The following is a 22,616-nucleotide window of genomic DNA, read 5'->3' as shown; positions in this document are numbered from 1 at the left end:
TTGACCAGCAGTCCCTGAGCTTTTCAAGAGAAATGGATGTAGCACAGCAGAAGAGACAGAAACAGCAGCAACCCTACAGCCACAGGTGGATATGAATTGATACTGAGTTTTTAACACTGATTTTTCATGCTGTTCCATGCATCTTCTGCCACCGTGTGGCCAGTGCAAAGAATGAATGACAAAAAGCCAAAGGCAATGCGTTGATCTACCCTTCTCAGATTTATTTCAACTTTGATGGGTAATGTACTTATCAAGTTCATGATTGCTAGGCACAGACGTCTTGTTAACCTGACCACTTTATAATTCATTTAGTACATCATCACTCCATTTTTTTACTTTTGGGAAATGTTTTAAAAACACATACAGTGGAGCCCTTGTGTAGTGGGAGGGAGAAAGAAGCAGTTCATCATTTATTGGCTGAAAGAACTGGTAAAGCTTAATTACAGAAATTGATCTGATACCATTACAGCAAACCACCTGTTCCATAACACGACACAACAGATGTCCATATCAGACAGACTGCAGTCACCAAGAAGCCCTGTTTCTACAAATAAAACCTTGATGATCACAAGATGCTTAGGAACAAGTCAGTCCACTTGGGAAGTGAGGAAGAGGTGGAGCACAAGATTAAACAAAGCTCCCTCCCCATTTTCTTATGAAATGGCTAAACTGAATTGAACAACACCTATGAGGAAATGTGTTTCTGCTACATTCATGGTGAAAAATTTTCCCCAAAACACATTACACAATCACCTCAAGGAGTGTGCTGGCTTGGAGATGGCTCAAAAGAGGAGTCTGGTGGCTGAAGACCACAGCTCTTGGCAGCTCCACACTGCTCAGTGGGAGACAGAGCTACGATCACCACATTCTTCATCAGAAAGGCACCTGTATCACTACAATTGTCAGTATATTTTGAGTCAGTTCTCCCTCATGCTAGCCATAGCCCTGCACTCTCCAGCTCAGAGTAGTGGCAGATTTTTGGCTTGCAGCTGATAAAAATGGGAAGTAAAGCTCATTTCAGCAACTAAGGGATGAGTCCCAATTTAACCCAAGTGCTTCTATGCTGATCCTGGGGGCACAAGGAGACAAGAGGAGCTCAGAAATCTCTGACATCCTGAAACACTGATCAGGCTCCTCTGTCCCCCTCCCAGGGTCAATTAACACAGAAATGATTTTGTCATGACCTCTCCCCAACACGTTCCAGGTCGTAGCTTCACCCAGAAGTACAAAGTGGAGCAACCCTGGAGCATGTGAGATGGGTTATGTGAGAAGCAGATGTAACCACAGGGGTTTGCTACTTCTGTGTGGTTAATGAAGATCTGCAAAGCTTCACACGTAAGTTATGCTGGTGTAACTGGCATCTATGGAGAACCTTTAAAACAAGTATTTGGAAAAGAAATAATAGAAGCAATGCATGATGCAGGCTCAAGGAACCCACTGGCTTAGTCTATAGGAAACTTCAAGTGCCTGCCTATGTCTGAGGCTGTTCACAAGCCTTGGGAGACACACTTGACAGAAGCCAGCTCACCTTCAAGTCTGCTGCCATTGCTTATGTTTCACTTCTTTATGTATCCTCTGATACACAGCTTCCCATCAGCCTTCACTCTGAAACCCTTTCAACTCCTGATGGAGTAGTGTCTCACTGCAAATGACAGCATAGGTTAGCTCAGTCCACAGGAACAGGAGCTTTTAAGAGTGCTTCCTAACATTAAGATGTATACATTCAATATTTAGATTAAACAAAGGCAGCAGGTTTGGCATCTACACCCCATTTATACCTTAGGCATAACAATATCTTTCTCATACATGAAAGCCAGAAGTGAACAGGATCGTGTTTTAGGGTCCAGTCAGAGCAGAGCAAATACCTCCCAAAAATATGGAAGAATTAAAAATAATACCTAAAAAGAGATTTCCACCGTGGTTGTTCAGTGTGCCACTGTACAAATTTACCTTCCTGCTACCAGGAGTTGAAAGATACCTCTGTGTTCATTACCTTCATATGCAGGAAAATCTGGTGGAAAAAAAAGTCAGCCTCATCCAGCAGCCAGTGTAAAGATGCTCTAACAAAAATTCCTTCTTCAAGAAAGCCGGAAGAGCAGGCAGAGTAGGAAATGTGTCAAACCTTGTTTTGAAGCTGATGAGCCTTCACCTTCGACTGAAGTACAGCATAACAGGCAGACAGACCACTAGTTCAACATTACATTACTGAAGGAAATGTGAGAAGCACTCTCCTCGTATAAAGCCACCTCTCCTTTCCATTGTGCAGATCTCACTACTTTCCCCTTTCTGTCTACCTAAACCTTTAGAGGTACCTTAACTATATGAGCTTGGCTTTCCAGGCCAAATCTCAAGAAGCATTGCTTGTACCAGAGCCCGTCAGATAGGGGTACACAACTTGTTTAAGAAGAAAGAAGTCACAGATACACGCCAACAGCCCTCAATTTAAGTAGTGGCACTTTCAACAAACAGTGACTTCCTTTTTCTCTGGTCTGGCATCTGGTCTGAGGTGAAACAAGATCCCAGATATATCCATTCTTCTCTGTTATGCCAAAAAAAACGAATATGGTAACTGACAAAAAAGGCCAAACAACAGGGAGAAACAGATTTCAGATTCTGAAGGCACTTGATTGGAGGAGCACTTCTTGTAGTGTGATTAGTTCACTGGAGCTGAAACAAAGTGGCTGGCTGAAAAGACCAGGCTGAGTGCACAGACAGCAAGAGCTGACCAAGCTCAGAAAAAGGCAGAATACAGTCCCATAAAGCTCCCATAACCTTTGGCTTCCACCTGCTCCCTCTCCCACACAGGCAGAGAGAGAACTGCTCAGAGAGGGCGGAGGTGTCTGAGGTATGTGCAACATGGTCGTGGTGACACACCAGCATGGCGTGGAGCTCCGTCTGCCTCTGCACAGCAGATGACCCAGGCTAAGCTTGCAGTCCCAGTAGGCGTGCGGTGTTGAGCACATCATCTCTTGTCAGATAGCAGCCACACAGCTGGCGGTACCCCGTGAATGCCTCCCGCCCATGCAGGACACGCCAGTTATCTATGAACAGTGCCTGCATGGGAAGAAGAAAGCCAACAGAACAGGGTGAGCACCACACCGAGCCAGGACCCTCTGATGTGACAGGTTCTGGAGATCCCTCTCTGGAAGAGTAGGTAGGGATACACCACCATCTGTCTGACCCTCCCAGTTCAACACTGTCAGACACAGCACATGAAACTATAAGTAGATTTTTGATGTGATCTAGTATGTATGTTGCACCTGATGCCAGTAGCTCTGCTGCTAACCATAGCATAAAACAACACCTAGCAATGTACTTCTGATTTTTTTTTTTTTTTGCCAAAAATGTTGGGTCATAATTCACCAACAACAGAAAACGGTCATCATCAGCCTGTCAGGTCATTTCCCCAGACAGCCTTGAGAACAGAGAGGTGCAAATGATTCTGGTATGAATACTTCTGCTTCACTTTCATTTTTGGGACCCAAGCTGAATATAGACCCTGCAGGAATAAAAACTTTTTCAAGCAGACACAGCTGGTAGACGAAAACATACCCTGTAACACCTCTACAACTGCAGCTCTAGCTTTTCTAAAACTGCACCCAGCATCAGCCTTTCCAACTCAGGGCAAAGCCTGCCTGTACCAAGCACACGAGCCTCCAACTCCAAAGTCCTACCTTGCCTGGCTTCAGTTTGACCCACAGTTCATTTTCTGGTCTCCTGAGCTCAGTGGTGAGTGTGCGGTGAGCAGTGTACCAACGATTCACAACATCATAAGGCACAGTGTTGATGACTGCACGGTCATAGTTATTGTATCTAGAAATAAAAAAGAGAAAAGATCACTTATGTGGTCCTAAGAGCACAGTGCAGCCACATGTTTCTAGAGAGAAGCTCAGGAGCCGTAAGATTAGTATTAAAGGAGGCAACAGTAATGAGTACAGAGGTTATGCAGCAAACATTTGGAGCAAGGAGGAGTTCACTGTTAAGTCCAACAGTTTTTGCTGCTTTTCACAGAAGGATGTTCTGTACTTTCTCAGCAGTGGAGAAAAAGGTGGGAATAAAAGAGAAGCCCATCAGCACTGGGATATTAAAAACTTCTTTCCTTCCAAGAAGCAAAGAAGTCAGTTGTCTGGTCAGTCAGTAGCTCCACACTGTTTAGGAAACGCCAGGCTCCAAACAGAGGCAGGATGCAACAGGTGCACCAGCTACAGACAGGACTAGGGGTTTTTCAGAATAAAACTGCAGACTAGTTAGCGCTAAGCCAAGCTGGAAGCTTCAAGAGAGCAGCAGTGGTTCTTACACTTTCTTGAAAACATCACTGCAAAGCCCAAAAGGAAATGCATGGTGTTTTTGTGGTCCCCACCTCCCCGGCCCCGAAACATGCAATGGTTTTCTGTTGAAGCTGTCTTCTGGAAAATCACTACAGTCTGCCCAACCCCATCTCCTCCCCATCTTCATTCTGATGTTACCTGATCAGGTAAAGCTCATTGTTCCAGGGATAGACGTTGAGGACTGGCCCAACTCCGATCATGTGGTTGTGACAATCCCCCACATTCTCTATGTACTCATGCTTCAGTGGCACCTTACTTAGCAGCTCAAACTGATCAGGTGCTTGCCGGAGAACCTGCTCCGCTGCATAGAAGCCATCCACCAGCAGCGTACGCCCTCCTGTCCCCTCGTGCTTGAGACAGTGAAACACTTGGATGCTGTACGGGTAAGAGCACAAGGGGAAAGACTTCAGCTGCCTGTCCTGTCAAGAAAATGCACTCCCTGCAGACCCAGATAGATGCAACACCTCTCTCTAGTGGTACTACTGACAAGTGTCTCACAACAATTTATTTCACTAAGACCTGACAGGGGATGAAGACAGCCCAGGAAGAAGCAGTTCTACTTGCTGTATCTTTAGCTCTCATATACTTTGCTTTCCTGGAAGAGGGCTACTGTCTACATAGTCTCCTAAGCCAAAAGACACAACGCAGGGAAACTTCAAGTGGTGTGTGGTATGTGACACCCAAGGTCCATTCAGGCAATAGGATGTAGAGGTTTGAAACATAAAACTGACCACTAGAATAACTCGGAACAAGAGTGCAGTTAAAGACATGGTGGTGGTACTACACTCTTATATGAATGCACATGCATCTTGGTCTCCCACAGCTAGTCAAGACAAGCCATGTGACAGTATGTCAAAAATCCCTTGGGAAGCCTGGAACAGAGTCCTAGAATGAGAAGCTTCCATATAAGGACATCCCCTCCCTAGCAGGAAGCTGTCCAATTCAGCTGAACAGCTTTTGCTCTTTTCTGAAATTTCTGAAGTTTCTTTCTTCCCCTTCATCCAAGCATGTCAGACCTTGTATTATTAGGAAAAGACAGCTAGGAGCTGCCTTGAGTCACATACTGTCAGTTTTCACAGAGTATCAACTTCACTTATCAGAAAGTCAAATGTAATCTTTCAGGGCAGCCTGTATCTCCTGATCTTCCTTTGCGGCCTCTTAACACCACCCTACAGCAAGTGATTTGGCAGATGCTCCTAACTACAGCCTCACCAGTACCTTTTCACAAGGACTCTAATTGTCCTTTATATCCACAGAAGGATCAGAATAATTACAGCAACTCAGACCACAAGTGCAGGAGCATAGGTTGCCCAACCCCTCATGGCTCTGTGCTTTCAAGGCCATAGTCTCCTCCTGCAGCTCAGGGCAGTAAGTTCTTCGCTGCCTGGTAAGTGAGATAATACTGCACACTCTCCTGTGTCTTGGGGATTTTCTCTCCTCTACCCTTCGTAGTAATTTAATTTGAGACTTGTTAGATCTGGTTGATTTTATTCACTGCAGTGGGAAAAGCAGACATTCAAATAAACATGTCTTTCTTGAAAAACACTTCACTTTCTTTAGAAGCAGGTCAAAGACAGTTTAAAATGTTTAAAACGTTTCAGAATAAGCCTCCAACAGTCTGAGAAAGGATTTCTGGCAGAGAAATGTGCCCAGGAAAGCCAGAAATTCATGTTTTACCTGCACAGCTACAGTTTGCAAGCATTAATAGTCAGCCCACTAGCCTAGTCCACACTGCCATGGCTTGATACATTTCATTTTGCTGCAGACTAGAATATACCTACACAAAAGAAAGGTACAGAAATAGCTAATGAGCTCTGCAGTTCAATAAGCAGTTCAATTAAAGTGCAATTGTAGGCTGAAGCTCTGATTACTAATTTATTTTTATTTGATTGCTGGGGAGATTCTGTGAGCTCTTAGAGCAAGTGAAGCAAGCAGGTGGCTGCACAAGCAATGAAAGCATATGGGTTCTACAGTCGCTGTTCACTGGAAACAAGTAAGCCAATCAGAAGCACATGGCAGGATTTAAGTTTTATACAGACATACTCCTAGCTACACAGAGCACACTAGAAACTGCTTACCTTGCTCCTGATGCCTAGCTGCTTCAAAACAAATGCTGCCACCCAAAAACTCTGTGCTAGGTTGGGCACAGGCAAGCAGGTGCCTTCCTTGGTAGCACTACTTCTCCTGCTTTAAGTGAGCTGCTCTGAAATCCATATTCAGCCAGAACATCTCACATGATTTGGTCCTCATCTGTTTTTCCACGTCTGCCTAACAAAACCTTCCCATTACAATGCTCAGGAACTCATTAGGAACAGCCTAATTAGGAAGAGCTAATCCTACTATAAGGCAGGAGGCTTGGACAAGATGACTTCCTCTGTAGTCCTACAAAATCACCATGCTTCCAGCAGTTCAACCCCAGGGCCTTTTCACAACTTCCATCTTGACCGAGATGAAAGCAAACAAAAAAAAAATTAATAATAATAATTATGGATGAAATTAAGCCTTCTGCGCTTCAGTGTGAACCATGATCAGGGATGCTGCCTTTCTTTCTCCAACTGGGTACAGAACTTGTGGTCCATAGGCTATACTGGAAAAGCAGTCTGCAGATTTGCATTTGGGAGATGTTATAGCTACAAACTTTTTTTTTTTAAATGTTTAAAGCACATACAAGTGTAAACTTTGAAGGGCTAGATTAGCCCTTCCTACAGGGTTGCACTACTGCCAAAATACAAATCCCAACCAGTCTGAAGCAGAGCATCTGCAGAGGGCAGATAGGAGGGCAGCACATACCTCTGCTGCCGCTCATGCAGCTGGGGAGGGCAGAAGCAGATAGTGCAGGCTGTGTCAAGACAGGCTGCTCCCTCCTTCCCCAGAGGCTACCACTAGGAGTGCTCTGCCAGTGAAACACAGAGCTGATGTGGACAAGGAGGGCTTACCCAGGTCAGCACGATTAAGCTGAAGCAAACTTCTGCAGCAACTTTGTACAACTACAAAGACTACCCAAACCTCCTTCATTGTCTGCATTCTGGAAGAGCTGGGAGTTTCAAACATAGGGCATCTACAGACTACCTCACTTCAAACGAATCAAGCAGGATCCAGAATTACTGTATGACTAGCAACACTACATCACATCAACAGTACTGGAAACAATCAAGTCTAAACCGCATCACTGTGAATCACTCCTGCCTTCTGTGCTGAGTGTCTGTGAACCAGCAACAGCACATACCCGCAGGGCTCCTGGAAGTAGGTTGTGTCAGTGTGCCGATCCAGAGCCAGTTTTGTGTAGGCAGTGTCGCCCCGGGAGAAATCAGAGGTGAAGTACCACATTCTGCCATAGATGGTCTCCCTGCAAGAGAGGTGGGCAGTTATCACTGAGTGCTGCAGGGATCAGTATTGTTGTAAAACAGATCCTCTCTTGCACTTCGAGGTCACTCTCGCCCATCTCACATGCAGAGCAAGTCTTACTTCTCCTCCACAAATACAGATCTTCCTTTTACTCCAAAGATGAGTCTGAGCCAAATCGTGGAAAGACTGAGCAACATTAGAAATTACAAGAGTGCAGCTAACCTTTGTTTGTACCCATGTGGGTACAATTCCCTTTCTTGTTCTTAAGATTTGGAGTTTTCACCGACCTCTCCCTGTAATGTGCATGGCAGAGTTTAGAGAAGGAAAGGACCCAGAAGGGACAAACAATACTCAAGGGCTACAGGATGAGGGTAAAGATCTGGAGGAAAACGTGGGATGGATATTCCTCAGAGCCCTTAATTTCTATTTGGAGTAGCTATTCATCAACAGAAATAGAAATCCCTTCTCTTCTAATGGCCCAAGGCAAGTTAAGTTGTTTCTGAGCTTGCATAAAACTTGAAACCCAAACCCAAGCTTGCCATGTTATTGGTGTGTTTTAAACAAACACAGAAGAAACATTTCCCAGTATTTTTCTTTAGCAAGAGCTACAAATTGTTTTTGATCTCCCTTGGCTCCCAGGGCCAGGGCTGCCCTCTTAACCTTTCAAGTCACAACAGGAAATCTCTCTCCTTGCAAAGCTCAAGTCTTCCCAGACAGGCTACTTCCTTCAGTTACTCCTCTCTGTGCACAGTCCCACTATCACAAAAGTCACTGTATGCTCCTGTGGCAGCTCTAACCTAGTAACCCCTGGTTTCCCCCCCAAAAGGAATCAGATCCCACTGTGCAATACTCCATCTCTGTCCTTGCCAGAGACTGCAGAAGACCCAGATCCTTTGTGTGCAGAACATGCAACAGAGCACAATACAAGGGCAGCACCTTTCCATACAAAAAGGAAATAACAGCCTATCATTCACAGTTCTACAAAGCTGTCTGTGGCCTTCCTGGGGAACTACTAGTTACCTGATTAAACTGATCCTTTCTGCTAAGATTTGTGTGTCCTCTTTGGTGGGAGTGACATTCTCAACGAAAGCAATCCCATACAGAAGGAAGTTCTGCAGGAACTCCTTCAGCCCCTCGTCTGTCTCCAGGAAACTCCGGCAGTCAACAGAGGGGACCTGGGCTTGGCGGTAGATTTCTGCATTCCAGAGGATCCGTGGGTGCATGACCTGCTGCTTCTGCCCCTCATAGCTGTTCTTCACCAGCCACTGCAGCCCATACCGTGTAACATGTCCATCCGGCCCTGTGACACATGAGGAGAGACAGTCATTGCAATGAACAGCCTGAAATCACAGCCAGTGCAACCATCAACCTAGGACAGTCCTCACCCTTTTAATTTTGCCTAACAACGTAATATTTTGGCTGGTATCAAGAGAAAAAAAAAAAAGTATTTGGTTTAGGCCATAAGTACTGGTAGTATTGCCAACAACTCAAATTCAAAGCCAAGTGTTTCTATTTCAGTAGTTTTACTCTCAGGTGACAGGACTCCATGGAAAAGTAAAGCACTGATGACTAGACCATAAATGAAGGTACCATAAATGAAAGCAAAACGCAGCAAAAGGAAGAAAGCAGCAGGGAGAAAGGACACAAGATATGAATTCTGATAAGGAACATCAGTTCAAATAAAACAGAGTAAAGAAAAAGTGAACCAGCTCTTGATATGTTCACTGTTTGCACTGCTGCCACATTCCTCCAGTAAGCTACACAGATGCTAGAGATGCACACATATCTAACCAAGAGGAGAGAGAGAATCTAAGGAGAGGAAAAAACAGACATAAATAAGACTGATTTGTGTTTACAGAAACAGCCCTACTCAGAACAGCAGTGTTTAAAAATCTGCTTACAGCTAAGCCTCCTCACAAAACAGCTCCTGATTTAGAGATAAGGTATCCTGGGAGGGGACAGCCTTAAGAGTGGGATCTATCAACCAGCCTCACTCCAACTAAGGCTTTTCATTGACAGACAGGGTGCAGGTGCTTTGGTACTCACACGTGAGGAAAAGCGTGGTCTCATCCACTCGGACAGCCTTGGGCTTGATGCTGAGGTCCACACTAGCTGTGTCCAAGCTGCGCTGGTTTGTCTTGGCGTTGTAGCAGGAAGCTGAGCGGCAGTGGTCCCGCAGCCAGACGAAATCAAAGCGCATCAAGGTGTTTGCATACCTGAGCTCTGCCAAAAGTCACGGGCACAGAAGATGCATTGGTGTCAACAGTAAGGAAAAAAAAACCACAAAGAGCCTATAGGTTATGAGTCACTTCTAGGAGATGCAGAGCCTTTTAGACTTTGCAGCAGTTTGTGCAAATTAGCTTATCGAATGATGACCAGGCAAAAGATCTCAAGTGAAGAGCACCACTGGCAGTGATTCTGCCATGGTCTCCTGTCTTACTACGTCCACAGTCAGTCTTATCCTACTTCCTGCAACAGGAAGCAGTATGGTTAACAAACATGTCTACCTTGTCTCTTCGACGGGTAGTAAATTCAGAGCCACCCAGCAGCCGCTGTACATAACAAGATTGCTCGTGCTCATGTAGCTGCAGATCTCATTGCACAAGCACAGGTAAGAACCAGCCAAATATTCTAAACTAAACACACATTACAAACAACATCACAATCTCTAATTCCCTCTTAGCATTCGAGTCGTCACCTCCTTGCTCCCTTCAGAGAAAGCTTAGGAATACCCAAAGTCCTTTAGAGGAATATCAGAGCTGGCACAGGCAGTAGGAGAGCCCTTCCTCCCAGCTTTGAAATCCAAGTATCTACGTGGTAAAACAATATTCTTTCTCAGAGGACCACTACATTGGATAAAATATTAAGCAATTCCCTTTTGAGACAGGCTTACAAGAGACTCTACAGTAGCAACACCTTCTGACCAGCCTCAGCAGACATCACAAGGCAGAGGCTGGACAACTGCAGGTGAAAGACACCATGGGGAAATGTGTCTCAGTTACTAAGCTGTGTCCAAAAAACAAAAAAAAAAAAAACAAAAAAAAACAAAAAAAAACCAAAAAAAATACCTCCAAAAAAACTAAGAACAAATTGACCTTAGACTGCATTTATAACTGTTCTACTTCACACAGAGGCACTCATTCCTTGCTTTTCCCTTCAGCATTCTCACAGGGAGGAACAACTTACACCAAAAAGGCTTGCTCATGCCATCCAGACACACAAACAGGTTGCCTACAAGCCTGCTCTAACCTACTCTGTTTCAAAGACTGATGTTTTAAGGAAAACCTGCAAGTGAGGACAAGGCAGAGAGCTGGGACATACACTGAATCAGCCATCCCACCTGCAAGACATAATGAACAACTGGCAGACAGGGCAAGGTTCAGATGCAACAACAGTTCAGGAATCACTTACTTTTTGAGTTAGCACTGCCTCACTTATTATAAAAGACTTACTGCCAGCAGACAAACCTGCTCCATCCTGCCTTTGGGAATTCCCAAAGGGAACATAAAACGCCAATTCCAGCACACATCTCTCTAAAAAACAAGGGTTGTTTCAGAAGGGGATCACTACTGGGAAAACAAACTCGGGAAAATCTTGCCCCTCTTCCCCCAAAGACCCAAAAAGAGGCTTAAAAGCACACACCTACCTAAATGATCACCATGTAACTGCCAGGCACAGCTGAGGGACTCTGGGGCTGTGTGATGCCAGCGAGCCACAGCAGCAGTGAAGGTCCTCCTGCTGCAGGACAGCAAGTGATGTCTGGTGTGTTGGCAAGGCACACTGAGCAGGCACGCCAGCCTCCGGCACCACATCCTGAACAGCCAGGAGAAGGAGGAGAACAAAGAGAGTCAGCTATACTGTTGTTCTGGTATAAACATGTAGAGCATGCAGCCTACTCCATGAAAATGGGTGCTGTACCCTTGCTTAGGCCAGCTACAGTGAACACTTTCATAGACACCACCACTACCGAAGACAATGAAGACAGTACGTGAAAACTCCTAAAAGCCCCTAAAACTGAGTGTAATGGAAACAGAAGGGAATTCAGCATTAGAGCAGGTGATGAATTTTTAAAACAAATAAGCTAATCCAATCACAGAACATCAGTTGGAAATAGGAGGAGAAACAAGGACATCTTGTTTATTTTGTGATCAACATGAACTCCAGCAGAAAATTGTCCTGAGAAGTAGATAAGATCCTGAGATTTATCAGGCAAAGCACTTCCAGAAGAGACAGCTGGGTGTTCAGAGTCCTTTACAAAACAATGGCAAAACCTTATCTGCAGCAAGACTTGTCCTTTCTCTGGTCTTCCCCAAGCTGAATTCCACCTTGCTAGACAGAGCTGTAATCATCAGGGAAGTGGAGAAAAGTGACCTTGGTTAGGAAAGCAAGTAATAGAGGAATCAAGAAATTAGGTCAGTTCTAGAAAAAGTATGCAGAACAATGAGGAGGAAGAACTTCTTGCCAAAGGACACAGCAAGCACAGAAGAATAACCAGCCACGGTTAACTTTTGACCAGAGATGAGAAGGTGAATTCCAGAGGTTGGTTCATAAAAACACTCCAAGACGATGAACAAAAGCAAAATCCTGCAAGTTTAAAGACATGAAGCCGAAGCCACACTAAGCGCTGTCATGTGTTCATCAGGTTCTGGAGGTCAGGCTTAAACCCAGCAGAATTTTAACAATGCTTTGATCTGAAGCACATCGAAATGCAGTATCACTGAACAAGACACAGGCACAGAAAGAATTTCTTATCCTGCTTTTCTGATTTGCCTTCATTTTCTTATCTGAAGTGTACAGACGTTGGTGCCTCAGCTGTCTAACCTGCTTCTCCACTTCATAGGTGACTTAGTGCAGAAATGGTGAAAGTTAATAAGAACAGTAAAATCAGCACAGAGGGGGATATTCCCAGAAAATTTGCTGAATATGAAAAAAGTGGACTGTCAATTCCAGAGGGAAAAAAAAAGTAGAAACAGTTTTATAAAGATAATGCAGTTTCAGATTAAGATGCAAATCATTGAGTTGTGTAAGGTGCTTGGCTTCAGCCTATGTACCACTCACTGACAGTTGCAGAGCTGCAGAAAGACATTTCTGATTTCTGTGGCTGCTAAAATGCAATATGCCATCCTCAGCAGATTGCATGGAATCTGGCTATCTTGCAAATCACCTAGATTCAGGTTAGAAGCTCTGTTTTACTCTGCATACCAGGCAGAGGAGTGCTGGCTGCTCCCTGCTTTCTGCCTGACACCTGCAGACAGTGAGATCTCTGCTAACTGATCTTGTGTCCTGCAAAGCTCCTGGATCTCCTTCCAGATGCTGACTGAGCTGCAGCATCCTCAGAATCTCCAGCATCTTCAATGCAGACAAACTGTGCACTAGAAAGTCAGGTTTTGCAGAAATAATGTGGCATCTAGTTGTGCCAATGCTAAGTTTTGGGAGAATGCTTTACAAACTGAATATAGGAAAAGGAATTAGCCAAATTTGATACATAATGACTAAGTGAAGGAAATCTGCAAGAGGACCTACAGAGAACCAAGAGTTACCAATAATGATCGTTGGGTTTACAAAGTTTAAAGAAATGAGCTAAGTCACCAAACCAAGTGTTAACACTCGTGTTACTTTAAGACTGTGCTTTGTGAAAGAAAGATGACTCACTCCATTTAGGCTTTTGGATCTCAAGAATATCCACCAATTGAGGGAGTATATAAAAAAAAAAAGAACCTTGTTTTCACACGGCTGATATCTCCTTGCACAGGACACAAAACTGATAGGAAAAGCTCATCCATAAATCCATTTACAAAGTGGCCTCTGCCTGGGGCAGCTCCAGCCATAGTTATCTCTTTCTGCACATGTTCTTTTTTATCTCTGTCTTCTTCCAGTATCAAAACTTACCAGAGAATAAACACAGGTAATGGTAAGTGACCCAGATATTTAATCTAATCACTGAGACCTCTTGCTTCTCTGCTGCTCTTCCTGGAAGTAGACACCACAAACAGCTGAGAGAAGCCATAAATTAAACCTTTCCAAAAGGCATTAAAACTGAGAGGAGTCAGACATACAAAAAAATCTGTAGAATTAGAGAGAATTTATATTTTGCCTTTGAGCTTGTTTAACAAAAGCTAATAACACTCTCCTGGCTGGAATTAGTTATACGAACAGATAACTCTCTCCTCCAGTCCTCCTTTTTACCTCCCTGCTGCACTTCTGATCTTTATGTTGCCTACATCACACACACCTTACCTGAGTACCTGTGAAATGCAGCAGCTGCAAGGTCCCAAGACCAGATTTCCCTTGAAATTCACAAAAAACAGGCAGGAGGAAGGAGAGGACAACAAACTACCCTTCACGTGAAGGCAAGCGGACTTTGAGATACGAGAGATCTTCAATTTCCAACTCTGCCCCTCTGCCAAAGGGAGACAAGACCCCGTGCAGACATTACACACAAAAACATTTGGCTCAACTTATCCAAGAATCCACCAGCTGGTGAATGGGAGACAGGAGCACGCACAGAACCCACGGCAGAGCTGCAAGAAAGGCAGAAAGCTCAGATTGTGATCGGAAGTACAGCACAGGGCTCTGGGGAGAGTAAGGACGAGAGAAACGCAGTGAGAGCAGGAGGAAGGAAGAGCGGGCCTCGTGTGTCCATCAGGCTTCCCTCAGGCTGCCCGATGGCAGGGACTGCCCGACCGCCCGTGGTTTCACCGCTGCAATCAGCATCTGCAGGAAGGAGCTGTGCTTTTCAAAGCCCTCAGGTACAGAGCCGCAGCTCCACGTTGAGCAAACAGATACACCGAGCTGGAAAACAAGCAGTAACCAAATATTCTCATCTATAAATACATACCTACTGGGGAAAGAAAAAAAAAAAAGGAACCACACCGACCCGCAGCCCGCACCCTGCTCTCAGCAAAACGCCTGCAGGAGGAGGACGGCGGCCTGCAGGTGCCACATCTCTCATTTCTACCTTCTCTGGAAGACGAACCCAAACCAGCGAGCATCGAGGCGGGAGAAGAGCAGCAACCCCAGCCCAGCCCCACAGCAAAGCCCCTCGCAGAACGGCGCGGGGACGGCCGAAAAGCGGAGCGCTGTTACCGAGTCGCTTCGCGTGCCTCCGCCGTACCTGGGGACGCGGCCGGGCGGAAGCTGCGCGCTGTGCCTGCGGGGCTCCGCGCAGCGCCGCGTTCAACACCAACAGCCGGAGAAAGCGAGGCGATAAATAGGCGGGAGGCCGAGGTGCAGAGCGCCGCACACCATAGAGAGCTAGGAGGACCCGAGAGCAAAACGCCTCCGGACACAGAGAGGAGAGGGCTGTGATAGAAAGGCTCCCGCCATAGAGCGAGCCTGAAGTGCGGAGAGCGCCGCTGGCGGGGGCGGAGAGAACAACAGCGCTCCGCCGAGAGACCATAGAGAGGAGAGTTGCGGGATAGAGTCACCGCAGGGCGCTGATCACGCATGGGCAGTGCTCTGAGTCGGTCCGACGGTGCTGTGTTCCGAGGCCGCGGGTCGGGTTCGCGCTCGGAGGTGCGGGCGGGGTGGAGGCCCGGCTTCTGTGGGGAAACACCTGCAGAGTTGCACACTGAGAAGCGACGGCTCGCGTGTGGGGCGCTTAGCGAGGTGCGAGGCAGGCGGCGGTGCCGGTCCGGCCGCTGGAGGGCCGCCTCGTCCCGCCGATAGCAGCCGCCGGGTCCGCGTGTCCTGCCGCAGAGCAGCTCCTGAGGGCGGGCTGCCGGTGCCGAGCGCTTCGGCCGCCCTGCCGACGGAGCTGCTCTGCAGTGCGGGCCCGCAGGCGGCACAGAGCGGCACGGTGGTGGCACCGGAGCTGCCGAGCTTGTTTCGATCCGGGCTGTCGCTTCATGGCACAGCCCGCAGCACCGCGCAGCCCTGTCGTAACGCGGGACGCAGCCTGAGCAGCGCTGAGCCCTGGCACCACATCCGCACTCGCATGGATTTTTCACCCAAGTCTTTCCGAAATTAAGGCATTCCGAGCCTTCCTTCTTCCTGTGCCATCCCTGAGCGATTGCATGTCACCACAGCTCAGTTTTCCAAGCTTTTTTGTGTGTTTTTCTTCCCCCTTCAGGAAAGCGATGGGGAAGGCATCTGGAACAGGCAGAGGAGCTGGCGGGGCTCTGCTGCTTCCCAACAGCTCAGTGCGGCTCCCAGAGGAGATAAACGAGTTAGTCAGTCACTGAGCTCACAGCAGAGGCATCTCAGCCTCCGTGAGAATTTGTCACTGGCCCTTGCTGGGCTGCTGGGTACCCAAAAGAAAGGGAGAGCAGGGATTTGGAGGATGCCCTTCCTGTGCTGGCTGATGGGGTGGGCAGCAACACCGCAAGGTCATGGGGTTGTTCTTCACATCAAGGAGCGAGGGTGGCATGGAGTTCACCAGTGCTTCTGGTCCCACCTGATTCCCACTGCATAGGAGTTTGTATGCTGAGAAAGGGGGCACCAGGGAGCTTTCTAGGGATTTCCCTGTGAGATTCGGGAGCTGGGAGTTTTCCCCAGTTTCCACCCCTCCTTGCAGCAATGCTCACATGCTCTCCTCTTGCTCACATGCTCCTCCCAGGGTCATAAGTGGTTTTTAAAAAAAGCAACAGCCCACACAGTGCTCTTCCCTTCTCCAGCCGGGTGCTGCTGACGAGATACCGCATCCGGTCCTGAGGGTACAGAATTAGCCCTCCACATGGGAAAGGCCCTGCCAATCCTGGCCACCAGCTCCAACACCCCAGGGCTGCGAGGTCAGCAGCACGTCACTACTATACATCCTACAGATGTATCCTCCAGTCCCTTCCAAAGGCTTGTATGAGATGTTGCTATTCCTTCTCTGCTTGCGGGATTTCTTGGAGGTCACATTGCTGGTGCTGATGTCAAATGGTGTTTTCCTTGACGTGCAGAGCACATGCAGGTTTAATCTTTAGGCATAGCTTTGCACTGACAAAAATTGAGGGATATTTCCGCAGGTCAGGACAAGGAATTAACGTTTTATGGGAAACACAGCAGTTTCCACACAAGCTGCAAGAACAAAGAAAGTGATTAATTGGGGATATTCCTGGAAGTGGTTATTGGAACAAAAATACTGAAAAGCGCCAGTGTGTGTGTAGGCACTGTGTCATTCTGATGTGCAACCACCCAACCTGAATGTACATTCCAGCTAAACCCATTACCACCTGTAATGCCATAATGCGATGGGAAGCACAGCGATGACAGAGGAGTATTAAAGTCCTTGGCAAACACAGCAACTATGACACAGAAACCAAGGAAAAAATCTGCTTACCCTTAGAAGGCCACAGATATAGAGCTATCTCCAGCAAAATACCTTTGCTTCCACTGCCAACCCTTAAATGAGGTCTGGGAAGGAGTGGATCCTGTCTGCACCTCTTCTGGTCACTCAGGTACATTGCATGCACCTGAGCTCCCCTGGGTTGGCCCTGCCTTCCCACCAGGTGCTCAATCACTGCTTCAAGCTGTGACTTAGCATTTCTGCTACACCACTCAGGAGCACAACTCAACCCAGCCAAAATGGCCACGTCAACCCAACACAAGTGACACTGTCTAACCCAACACAAGTTGAATGGTGCAACCAAATACAACCCAGTCAAATATGCCTCAGTGATACAACCTGAGCCAGCCTGAGTGATACAGCCCAGCCACACTCAACTCAGCTTAACAAAATCATATACAGCACAGCATGATCCAGAAGGACCTTTTAGAAAGGTCAAGGTAAGAAGGGTCCATGGACTGTAGCTCCCCTTGCTGCAAGGCTGTTGCAACAAAACAGCAATAAGAACAAAACAACTTATATCAACTGGGACTGCACCTCTACACTGGCTATGAATGGCTGAAAAGTGGCTGTGTGTTGAAGACATGAGAGTCCAAGTGGATTTTCTAATAATTTAAGCTAATTTAAGCCTCCATCTCCTCGTAATTCTCCCTTTCCATGGATAAAGTCACCTCCAAATGTCTGTCTCTCGCAGTGATACTGGACAGTGGGTTTCAAGGTGACTGAATGACCAGCCAAAGGGGCAGAGCCCAAATCCTCTTGGGGATTGCAGTCAGGGCAGAGAGCTGATCTGCCCAGTCCCCAGGAATGCATCACGTTCCCATGGAAACGTAAATAAATAATTATTTATTTGACTTGTTTCAATCTTTTAAAAGTTGATCTAATCCCCTGCCTCCTTTTTTTTTTTTTTTTTTTTTTGGTTATTCAGAGGAAGGAAGGAAGCCCAAACTCGGATGTTTATTTGTTCTGTCCTGGCCGATGTTCCCTTGGTCGTGCTCCAGTGGCTGATAAACTGGCAGGGAAGCAGAGTGTGGAGCACGGCAGAGCCTGGGAAAGGCCGGGACCCCGCTTCCCCTGCCCTTACGTCACGGTTTCTCTCTGATTAGCTTGGCCTGGGGGCTGCCAGCTGCCTTCACTCCCTTGTCTTCTCCATGCCGCCTGTGCTTGTCATCATGTCCCCATACCTGAGATGTGGGTGGGAAGCATGGGAAGGCAGCACAAGACTGGACCAGTAGGATGATGGCGGGACACCTGGTAGGAGTAGGGGTGGAGATCAAGAAGAAAGTGCTGGAACACCACAATTGACAAGCTCTGCTTGGTTTATGGGACCTTTATTAGGAGAGCAGTGCAGGTATCTGCAAGGATAGCATCTCCATGAAGTCCCAGCCTTTTCTTCTGAGTCCTGGTTTGATCCCCAAGGAATCAAAGATTGGGAGCCTTGTTAGCACTGTATGTGGAGAGGGGCTAAAGACCCCTTCCCACCCCCTTTCCAACCAAGATTCTACCTGAAACCTTTCTAGGAAATTAAAACAAGATGGCTGGGCTGTACTTTTCTAACAGGCTTTCACCTTGTTCTCCTTCAGTCCCAACCGTGGTCCAGGCTATAACACTGGTGGGTCCTGCTCAACTGCAGTGATGTCTGAGGCCATTACAGGCCTCTGAAGTTCTTCTGGGAAGAACGCCCACCCAGGAACATTAGGGTGGGAGATAAGTTTGAAAGAGTTCAGGAGGCTCTTGCAGGTTGAATGGAAGATGCTGCAGGGAGAGGTGAGGTGGGAAATGATGGGACAGAAGGCAGCTGGGGAGGTACTCTGTATTTGAAATGGAGAAATAGCTACCAGTGCTCTTTGCTTTAGAACAGAAAGGGAACCCTGAAGAAAGCTGAGTATCTGGGGGATCTTTTCCTTAGGAGAGGATGGTGGGAAATATGAATGTCCCCTCTTCCCCATCTTCTGCTTCCCATCTTCTGCTCCCATCTTCTGGGAGTCGAACCCAAACCCCTCTGTGGTCTCAAGCACCCACCCCAAGTCCCACACTCTTTTGCAGATATGGGCACTGGGGTCCTAAGAGGATAGACAGGGTTGCAGGTTGCTCCCAATCACCACCCTGACTCACTGCCTGCTGGCTCAGAGGATAATATATAGCTTGAACACTCCTAATTGGAGCTCTTTCCCAACACTTCCTCCTCTCAATCTTCTACCCTTAGTTCTGCAGAGTCAATAAGCAAATCCACATTAAAGCAGAAGTCTCTCCAGTTCCCATGTGTCTGCAACAGCCAGGGGAACTGCAAGGAGGTGGAGTAAATCCTCCCCCAGGGATGGGAGATAAATCCCCATGGCTCTCCCCTGCCCAAACCTTCTCCTGTTCCCTCTCCCTTTGTGCTCCTCTGTTTCTCCTCCCCAGTTCTCTCTCCCAGGCTGTGGTCCTCAGCAGACAGCTGCTAGTGATTTTCCTCAGTCAGCAAAAGCCAGGGCTGGGTGACACGCACAAGGGCCAGCCTGCAAACTGTGCTCTAAGGAGAAGGGACCCTTAAGGATTCTCTGGCCCAACCCCATGACATGGGACATCTGTCACCAGCCCTGTTCAACCCAACTTCGAGCACCTCCAATGATGGGGCATCCACAACTTCTTCGGTGGACACAGCCCCAGGGCTGTGGGGCTGGAGAAGTTGGCGGAGACATATTTTAAGGTTTTACCATTCTCAGTGTAAAAAAAATTCTTCCTTATTCCAATCTAGGTCTCCTGTGTTTCATTTTAAAGCTGTTGCTACTCGTTCTATCAATACAGACTGGATCATTGTATTACTTGCAGTCTGCTCTGAGATAGTCCGTGCTGAAGATACTTAGGATCATGAGATCTTGGGGGATGGCAGCCAGCTCTGGCCATACCCTGGACATCTTCTGCATGTCCCAAAGCATGGGAGCAGGAAGGGTCCTTCCCAGGTGGCTGCAGACCAAGAATAAACCATACCTACCGGAAAGGGAAACTGAGTCAGGAACCATGAACTAACCTAATTTCCTGATTTCCATGAATTTGCTATACTTCTCCATGGGGAGATGGGAGAGATGGGTCTGTGCACAAATCTGCTCCACTGTGTGCAATGGGTGGACATGCCCAGGGGCCTTTGGGGAACCTCATAAGAGCTCACTGTTTGGCCCAAAAGCGCTTAGGCAGGAGAGGCTGAGCCTCCAGATAACCACTGTTATTTAATTTATTTTTTCTAAATTAAAAAAAAAAAAAAAAAAAAAAAAAAAAAAGGAAGGAAGTTAATAAATAATGTAAAGTGGAGAATGCATTAATGAAAGAGAGAGCGAGGGAGAGAGAGGAAAAGAGAGGAAGGGACAGGGCAGAGTGAGAGCACAGGAGGGAGGAAAGATATTCCTGCCTATATCGATTGGATATGATTACATTAGACCTATCAAATATTCATACTACATTCCACAAGAGGTCATTGTGTGTGTTTTTCCAATTTAGCTCTGCCTTGGCGCAGGAAGCAGGCTCCGGGTGGGAAAAGGGCTGCGCCAATGTCTCCAGCCCCACAGCCCTGGGGCTGTGTCCACCAAGGTGGCTCTGGAATGGCCTCAACTGGGACAAGGGGACTTGGGCTGGGGTGTTTGAGGTGGGGGTTTGAGGTGGGGATGCTCCAGGAGATGCCATCAAACCCACTTGTGGTGTTCCTTTGCCTTGGAGTTGCTGCTGGGGCACTTCAGCCTCCAGGAAAGGCACTTCTCTCACCTGTGCCTCAGTATCCCTGTGTGATGCCTGGCTTGGCACATACTCTGACTGCAGATCTCCAGGGATGTGTCTCTGTCCAACAGGGTAAACCAAGACACGTGCTTTCCATGAATTTTCAGTGAATTTCCAGTGTGGCAGAAGGCAGCCCAAGGCCACCTCATCCTCAGGCCCCATCCTTCCCCAAGCAGCAATACTGGAAATGGCAGAGAAGTGACCGTGGTGCTCCTGCAAGACAGGGAAGCTGAAGCCATACCAAAGGCTGGATTTCAACACAACCCCAGCCTGGTGCTTCCCTCTGTGTGTGTCCTCAGGGGATGCCCACCACCTTCCCACAGCATCCCCTCCTCACCATCTCCATGTCCCTTATCCCCATTTTCTCCACCAAGGCAGATGCCCCTCACCCTGGCAGCCCTGGACCAGGGCTGCGTTTCTCTCCTTACATTAATAAAAAATTTTACAGCACGGTGGCAGGAAATGCATTTTCAGTTCATCTGCTGCGGCTATTAGATTACCAGGAAATGGCTGGCTGGCTGGCGGCCAGTGGCTCCAAAGGGCCGGCGTGCACCCAGCGTGAGGCAGAAGGCAAGCACACCGTCCCTGTCCCGATGACACTGTCCCTGCTGTCCTCATGGCATGCCAGCTTGTCCCTCCTCCAACACTGCCCCTGTGTCCTACCCCTGTGCCTTTGCGCTGGATGTGGTGCAAAGGATGCAGAGATGGATCTAATTCCCCAGCTTGGAAGAACTGGGAATGCTTGGAGCATCCTTTAATAAACCTTTGCTCTTGTCTTACAGGCAGCAGAGCCCAAAGCATTTTGACTATGCTGGGAACAGAGAAAGAAGGAATATTTGGGATTGGAATGTACATTAAGAAGAGAAGAGCTTGGTTATTCCAAACTGGGTTGTTTTGGATCACCAGGATGAGCTGGAGGAAAGAGGAGCATCAGAAGGAGTTAAATTCATGTTTTTGTTAAAAAGCAGGGTCAGTGCGGGCTATAAATGGCTATAAATGGCTATAAATACCTGTGGGGTGACGGTGCTAATGAAGGAAGGGAATTACCAGCAGCCCATGGAGAAATGAGGACCAGCAGTGGTGGTTGGACACAGTTTTTAGGCTAGGCTCCTCCTAGACATGACCTGGGCTCTCTGTGAGTGAACAAAGCAAGGTCCTGCTGCTTTGCAATTGGTTTGGTGGCCCTGGTGCTTTTGGGACGATCCAGCAAGAACCTTGGATGGGTTCTCAATGGGTGAGAGATGAGCGAGGACACCCAGGAGGAGGGGGAATGAAGGATGGAGACGGGGCAAAGCAATGGGAGTGGAGCATGCAAGGGAGCAAAGTGTGGGGAGAAAGCAAGGTCTGAGCCTTGCTGAGGTTTATTAAAGTTTAACCGAACAGAAACCCTGGTTTGCATGGAGGGGACCAGCTATTTTTAGCTGTGGGTAGGATGTCAGCTCTGAAAATAGCCCGCCACCAGATCCTAATGAAATCCCTCTCCCTTTGGCTCTCAACCGGAGTGAGTTTGGAGGGGGAGGATCGCTGTCACACCCGCAGCTGAGGAGCTCCTGACATTCACAATGACTTGCCTTTTTTTTTTTTTTTCTTTCTTTCTTTTTTTTTTTCCCTTTCCCCCCCCTATTCTTCACCGGCTCTGCCTTACGCCGAGCAGAGGAGTCACCAGCCAAAAAAGTGAATGCGGGGGTGGTGCTGCTTAGCTACGGCCAAATCCCAGGCAACATGTGACCAGATTGGCAATTTAATACCAAGCCTTTCTCCCCTGTACACACGCGTTCAAGTTAAAGTGACATTGAAATGGGAGCTCCAAGGGATGAAGGCAAAGAAACAGGGTGGAGCTGCCATCCTGCTTCATTCCTAGGGATGAGCTGTGTCCACTGGGTTGGGAAATGCGGTACCCAGGTGAGGGAATCTGAGGTGTGGAA

General features: G+C 47.4%; 1 protein-coding gene across 5 annotated transcripts; it reads right to left on the bottom strand.

The window, feature by feature from the left end:
• Positions 1 to 200: 200 nt before the first annotated feature.
• Positions 201 to 14,969, bottom strand: TMLHE (trimethyllysine hydroxylase, epsilon). Of its 5 annotated transcripts, XM_090150201.1 has the most exons (9): positions 14,788 to 14,969; positions 13,911 to 14,073; positions 11,320 to 11,486; positions 9,720 to 9,896; positions 8,694 to 8,973; positions 7,555 to 7,674; positions 4,467 to 4,703; positions 3,675 to 3,813; positions 201 to 3,054 (listed from the first exon to the last, which is right to left on the bottom strand). In XM_090150201.1, the coding sequence occupies exons 3-9, from the start codon at positions 11,483 to 11,485 to the stop codon at positions 2,923 to 2,925; spliced, it is 1,251 nt and encodes a 416-aa protein (XP_090006327.1). In that variant the 5' UTR covers position 11,486; positions 13,911 to 14,073; positions 14,788 to 14,969; the 3' UTR covers positions 201 to 2,922. The 5 variants fall into 5 exon arrangements, with proteins under 5 accessions (XP_090006327.1, XP_090006328.1, XP_031450231.1 ...); XM_090150202.1 differs by lacking the exon at positions 13,911 to 14,073 and having other exon boundaries at positions 14,760 to 14,969; XM_031594371.2 differs by lacking the exon at positions 13,911 to 14,073 and having other exon boundaries at positions 14,788 to 14,925.
• Between the last annotated feature and the right edge of the window lie 7,647 nt (positions 14,970 to 22,616).

Source organism: Phasianus colchicus, chromosome 14 (genome assembly GCF_987193195.1).
Source record: "Phasianus colchicus chromosome 14, bPhaCol1.hap1.1, whole genome shotgun sequence".
Lineage (NCBI taxonomy): Eukaryota > Metazoa > Chordata > Aves > Galliformes > Phasianidae > Phasianus > Phasianus colchicus.
The sequence above is the reverse complement of the archived record's forward strand: the minus strand, read 5'-3'. Positions and strand labels throughout refer to the sequence as shown.

What these genes read in the sequence shown, in the direction of transcription:
- TMLHE (XM_090150202.1), bottom strand. Translation starts at nt 11,485, where the DNA reads ATGTGGTGCCGGAGGCTGGCGTGCCTGCTCAGTGTGCCTTGCCAACAC. An exon ending in GTTACATGGTGATCATTTAG is followed by an intron (nt 9,897 to 11,319) that starts GTAGGTGTGTGC and finishes GACTTTTGGCAG; the next exon opens with AGCTCAGGTATGCAAACACC. An exon ending in GACCACGCTTTTCCTCACGT is followed by an intron (nt 8,974 to 9,719) that starts GTGAGTACCAAA and finishes CATGTGTCACAG; the next exon opens with GGCCGGATGGACATGTTACA.